Below are 6727 nucleotides of genomic sequence, written 5' to 3' on the forward strand. Positions count from 1 at the left end.
ACACACACACACACACACACACACACTCTCTCTCTCACTGTCTCTCTCTCTCTCTCTCCCTCAAACACACACACACACACACACACACTCACACACTCTCTCTCTCTCTCCCTTAAACACACACACACACTCACTGACACTCTCTACCTCAGTAAAAATATACAGTCTTCATTTTAGTTCTTGTTTATCATTAGCCTCACGATGTCATACTCATGATTCTAGTCAGAATATGAGTCTGATACCGAACCTTTGGGCTGTGATTATGGGGCGTGTTTCAACGAACCAGGAAAGAAAATGCCTGTTCGCTGAATTGGATACCTAGAACCAATCAGAGCAACGTAGTATTACCATCTAATAGATTAAACTTTTACCTGATCCCGTAGGAAGGACGGCAAAAACATCTTTTCAATCGACAAATGCCTTGATCGCGTTTCTCTGTTCCTCTTTCAAAATGAATGCGCTGTCAATGTCTGTTGAGATATGCCTGCTCACGTTAATTAATTAGCATTAAGGCTACAAGCTACAGTTTGTTTCAATGGGTTTTTTGTGTACGCGTTAGCAATGATCTAACAATAATGGTCTAGAGAGCTTTAGTTAAGACAAACAATACTCTGCAACATTCGTGTTGCACATGCACAACTAACCGAGTCAATGTAGACATTAAAAAGTCGTGTAGATAGCTTAATTCACATAAAATATTCCCCACTAAGCACCCGAGACGCGGCCATCTTGGTCGGAGTTCGAATCTACCGGTTAATTCCACTCAAGCGTTGGTATCTGTCCATCAACGTATAAAGCCCGCCCTGACAATTTGATTGGTCCGGTTTTATCCGACCGATGAAACTCTCTCACAATTAGCCCAGAGCCAGACCAAATCTCCCTGACCAAAAATGTTGTGGGCGGGGTTTGGGCTGGTATCCAGGCTAGTTTATCATGGTACCAGGTTAAGATTCTAGAAGTTATAATTCACTTTTTCTGGGATCAAGTCACAGTAAAAACATGTGTGTGTGTGTGTGTGTGTGTGTGTGTGTGTGTGTGTGTGTGTGTTTGTGTGTTTGTGTGCATGCGTGCGTGCGTACGTGCGTACGTGCGTGCGTGCGTGCGTGCGTGCGTGCGTGCGTGTGTGACAGAGAGAAAGAGAGAGATGCAGAAGGAGAGAGAGAGTGTGTGTGCCTCCACACATGGAAGACATCTCCATGTGTTGAGACTGTGCTGGCCCTCTGTGGTCTGGTCAGTCACTGTCCCCATAAACATGCTGTCTGGCGGCCTGAAACTCACTTTAAATGGTGCCTTTTCTTTTTTACCACTTATTTTATAGCCTCTGACATTTTCAACAGGAACACCAGTTTCAACATTCATAGCACCAGGCCCATAGCATCTCAAGAAACATATAGAATTATCTATCAACCTATCTGTCAAAACGTGGCCTCTAACCATCCATGAAGGTATTTTCCCCATTTTCTTAAACGAATTAGGAAGTTATATGGACACAAGTCAGCTCCTGATAGATCCTAATGGAACCTGAACAATTGCTACTCTCACTCAGTCAGATGTTCTAGTAGGAACCATTTGCTGATTATAGTTCATTTTTTTTTTTTTTTTACTTGTAGTGTGAAATGGCTTCAAGAGATAGGTATCGCCACCCCATAACTTGCTCTAGAGAGCAGCCTATAGGCCTGTCCAGTGTCCACACTGCCAACGATAACTAGAACAGTAATTGTAAATACTATATTTGTAAATCCTGTCAATCTCAAACAATGGCAACATCCACACCACACACTATGAAAATAACAGTTACTGTTGGGTATCACTTTCAGAGCGATTGTGTGAACGATAAAAAACTGACAGCCAATTAAACCCGTTAAATTTTAAAGGCATAAAATGAAAACATGAATTACATTTCGGAACGTTTTTCCCTGTAGTTGGTCAGTGTGGACAGCGCGACAGCGCTGCGGCGGTCATATAGTTGTAGTCATAGTTTTTTTTTCTTTTTCAGTTTGCCGATTTTCTGTCTACAATTCCCGGGACACTGAAACACCGGGGTGCACGAAATTTGGTGGGCATGTAGCCCCACTAGATTAGCGTGGAACCACTGATTTTCGTTTTGATCCTTTGCACCCCCGTCAGACTGGACCCCTTTTAAAGAGGGTGGGGCGATTCAGTTTTCTGTGAATAAGTCGAAAACCGTAGGGCCTAGGACGACCACTTTTTTTTGTATGTTGGTCTTAACAGGCCAAGTCAACCATTCCACTACCACTTATTTCATGTATAGGTCCACCTAGTTACAAATGAAAAAGCAAAAATGGAGTGTTGTAAAACATTTTAATTGTAAGTTGACAAGGTCAGAACTGCACGAAATCGGAGTTGTGGGATCATTATGACACCTTCTGACTGCACGTTAAGTTTCGTGGAATTCCGTTCACGGGGGGCATGCAATAAATTGATTTATATGATTATACACCAACTGGCCTTTAGGTGGCGCGACACAGTTTTCTCCGAATATCCCGAGAACCGTAGGGCCTTGGAGGGCCAAATTGTTCTTGTATGTTTGTGTCAAGGGGCCATGTCAACTCATACCATAACCAGTCATTACATGTATAGCGCCACCTAGCAAAAATGAGGTGTTTGAATCGAATATATGTCAAAGTGCACGAAAAATTACCAAATTTGCCAGGGACATCAAGCCTGTAACCGTCCATCTTCGGTAGAGTTTTTGTCCATGGATGGAGCAAAATGGCTCTGTAGCGCCCCCTAGAACATTGCAAAAAACTCTGCGCATTGGGGTTATTTTGGCGAAGCTTGACGGAATTCAGTACACGTCTTCATCATGCATAGTTATAGAAGAATTTCTCATTAGTCGGAAGGTGTGGGCGTGGCAGACCCTCAAACTTTGCCAACTTGCCAGTGCTTGCCACAAAACACAAAGTCTCTTATAACTCTTGCGGACATTGTTTGATCCAGAGAAAATGTCTTAGGGTGGACGCTGGATCCGGCCCGAACGCGTACATATGCCTGACTGATATCACCTATAGCGCCACCTGTTGCTGGTTGGAAACTTCACTTTGTTTCCACACCTCTTTATGTGACCTGTTTTAACAAACTACATTGCAAAAGAAAAATATACCAAAACAATCCACAAAAAAGTAGTACCAAATCATCAAAATCTATCACAAATAATTCCTTTAATACATAAAAATTAAACACAAACCAATTTACACACACAAAACACATAAAAACACACAAACACACTGACAACCATGACTCATTCTGTGCCAAAACCTACTGTACAGTTCGGCGGTCATATTTTGTAACGCTTTGCGTTACGTCTAGTTGTTATAGTTATGATTGGCTGTGTGGACAGCCCTTAAGTATATAGTGATAAATGATTGGTGTGTTAAAGTTAACATGTCTTTGACTAATGGCCCCAACTCCCCCCAGTAGAGCAGCCGTTAAGTGTCGAGTAAGAATGTGGAAGTGTGGCCGGAGCACGGGATTCTTGTCAGGACAGATTTGGTTTTAGGGTGAAATAAAATTGAAAGAAAGATATTTTTTTCCAGGAAAATCCCTGATGAATGGATCCCAGTGGACCCTTGCACCTACCTAATCCCATGTTCCCCTCTGACCACAAGAAGCACAAACTTTTAAGTGCGGCTATCTGGTCCTTTGTAGAACCACCATCTAAAAGGCTCTTACGGACTTGTCTCTTTGCCTTGCTTCTATTGCAGTTACTATCCAACAAGGTCCCATGGAAATCAAACCTCTTTCTCGCCGTCTTTTTCTCTCCCTGTCTCAGGGCTGGGAGGAGAGTGTGGACGCGGCGGTGTCCCACCTGCTGAGGACGTGTCTGTCTCGCAGCTCCAAGGACCAGGCCACCTCCCTGACCACCGAGCAGCTCAGCATGCCTAAAGACACGGCCCGCCTCAAGAAGCACATCACGCTCCTCTGCGACCGCCTGGGCAAGGGTGGCCGCCTCTCGCTCACCTCAGAGGCCAACGTGCCCACGCCTGTCATGATGCCAGGTGAGACCGCACACCGTGTGTGTGTGTGTGTGTGTGTGTGTATGTGTGTGTGTGGGGGGGGGGGGGGGTTGGGTTTGTGTGTTTGCAGGCATTAGCACTTCAGTTAATGTTTGTACACATGGCATTGTAAAGCATGAGTCTCTGTGTGTGTGAGGGTTAGCAGTACGTGCTTAAGCAGAGAGTGTATGTGTGTTTCTCAGACCCATTATAAAAACTACACAGCACTTTGCGGCTTTGGCACCCTCACAAGTAGAGAGCTTGAGGTTGAGCAGGCCTGTGTTTTATGGTAAATGCTCTGGAAGTGAGTGTAACAATGCCATCAGTGTACAGTATGTGCCATTAGTTTACTTAATCAGGTGGAGAAGATTAGGGGGATAACCAGCACTCCACAGGAGCTAAGAAGTGCAGGAGCGGGACCTGGTACCCCAGGCACATACTGCTGTAATGTGTGTGTGTGTGTGTGTGTGTGTGTGTCTGTGTCTGTGTCTGTGTCTGTGTGTGTCTGTGTCTGTGTCTGTGTCTGTGTCTGTGTCTGTGTCTGTGTCTGTGTCTGTGTCTGTGTCTGTGTCTGTGTCTGTGTCTGTGTCTTTGTCTGTGTCTGTGTGTGTGTGTGTGTGTGTGTGTGTGTGTGTGTGTGTGTGTGTGTGTTGTTTGTGTGTGTGTGTGTGTTTGTCTCTTTGAATGTGTGTGTGTGGATGTCACGGCCAAATGCATATTCAGTTTGCCTTTGCTTTATGAGTCCTCATGTCCACTTTGACATGACCAGCAGTGAGATAACTGGACATGCAGCTGACCTGTGTTTTATGATTTAGAAAAAAAAACACTTGAGCAGTGACCCCCCCTGAACTTAGCCGTTTATATGGTCACTGTGTCTCGTGACGGGTCTTTAACGTGGCCTGTCTCCATGTAAAGGTGGGTTGTTCTCTTCCAGATGAGGTCACAGAAACAGCAGATCCTCTCTTCATTGGTACCCTTTAGCTGCTGACGGGGGCCCTGATGGAGGCCTCTGGAGCACAGTCTGATAGCGTCCCAAACGCACCCCAGCTCCATGGCGTTCCACTCATCCTCTCTGAGGAGCCTCTCACCTGGAGACTGCCTTCATAAAGTTTAACAGCCGTCCCGGCTTGTGTAAAAGACATGTGTCCCATTGATGGGCCCTTGTTTACTGCCTGCTGGGCGGCTCTGCGTGGATAAAGTTTGTCTGCCCGCTTTAATGACCGTCAGGGCCCCCCCCCCCCCAGCACCCCACCCAAGACATCGGCCCCCACGGGTCATTAAGCCCTGACAAAAAGAGGCCAGCGGCCGGGGCCGGCCAGACTGGACCCTATGTTTACCCATTGGCTGTGCCCAGACCCCCGAACGGAGTCGCCCAATTAGCTGCAGAGAAAGCCCCCCCCATCCCCCCTCTGCATACAATCCCCCCCACCACCACCACCACCGCCACCACAAACCCCTACTCCTCTAGCAGCACTAGCAGTGGACGCAGGAATCCAGCTGTGACAGGCCCATCCATCCACTGGCTCCTGCCTGCCACTTGGCTGAGTAGCTCTGCAACCCCAGTCTCACTCATCCCTGTCATCCACATACCTCCCTAAAAATCTCACACACACACACACAAACACGCTCTCACACACACACACACACACACACACACTCTCTCACAGACACACATTTGATTCATTTATTTGGAATGACCAATACTGATACAACACCACAGCATCCAAATATTAGTAGAGCCTATTATGTCTCACACAACAACACAAACAAGTATTTACAACCAAGTGAATCAGTAGATGAATAAAAAGTCATATCAGGGGTAGAGATGGCAGCGCCTTCTCCATATTTGCAGGCTGCCTATGATTGCTGACACAGAGCAGTATTTGGCTATTTGCTTGGAGTTCTTCTTATTAACTCCAGCTATTTGCAAACCTCTAACACAGAGTCAATGCACATGTCCAAGGCTACCATAGATTAGTACAACTAGTTTTGTATGATAACCACCTACTGTCAGAGCATGAATTAATGGCTGGTATTTTAACATTTTTTCAGAGAAGCACAGGTCACACACACACACAAACACACACTCCACACAGTTTGTGAGGAAATTCCATTTCTCTACAGGTATGCCAGCATAAACGTTGTGCTGTGGCCAGTGGTTGGAGGAATGGTGGTGCGTTAATGGTGCTACTCTTCAGCAGTGGGGAAGCACACATGCAGTGGCATTCAAGTTAAAGGCACACAGTGGATTTGGTGTGGTTTGGGATCCCCTCTCTCTTTTTCTTCTCTCTCTCCCTCTCTCTCTCACTCGCTCTCTCTCCCTCTCTCTCCCTCTCTCTCTCTCTCTCTCTCTCTCTGTTTCTCTCTCCCTCTCTCCCTCTCTCTCTCTCTCTCTCTCTCTCTCTCCCTCTCTCTCTCGCTCTCTCGCTCCCTCTCTCTCTCTCTCCCTCTCTCGGAGTGCTGAGAGGACAGGATCTTTGGCGTCCGGTCCCTCTCTGCTCACCTCTGGCCCTGAGCCAAAGCACATAGGCTGCTCCTGCTCGACCAAAAGGCCTGTCAGGCTTTGTGTAAACACCCATTTATTACCCGCCCTACTGATGTTGCCTTTTCAATTGGCTGTAAACGCAAAAAGTGTTTACGTCTCCAACAACACCGGCGACGGCGCAGTCTCTCCACCAGGCTCTCCTGTCTCTCTCTCTCTCTCTCTCTCT

The 6727-nt window shown here is 46.5% G+C and overlaps 1 protein-coding gene across 1 annotated transcript in view; it reads left to right on the forward strand.

Moving 5' to 3' along the window:
• Window positions 1-6727, forward strand: part of bbs9 (Bardet-Biedl syndrome 9) — a 149337-nt gene that overhangs the window by 76435 nt on the left and 66175 nt on the right. Inside the window, exon 20 of the mRNA XM_080857808.1 lies at window positions 3794-4019. Within this exon, the coding sequence (XP_080713934.1) occupies window positions 3794-4019 (226 nt within the window). The remainder of the gene's footprint in view (window positions 1-3793; window positions 4020-6727) is intronic.

Source organism: Sprattus sprattus, assembly GCF_963457725.1.
Source record: "Sprattus sprattus genome assembly, chromosome: 19".
Taxonomy (NCBI): domain Eukaryota; kingdom Metazoa; phylum Chordata; class Actinopteri; order Clupeiformes; family Clupeidae; genus Sprattus; species Sprattus sprattus.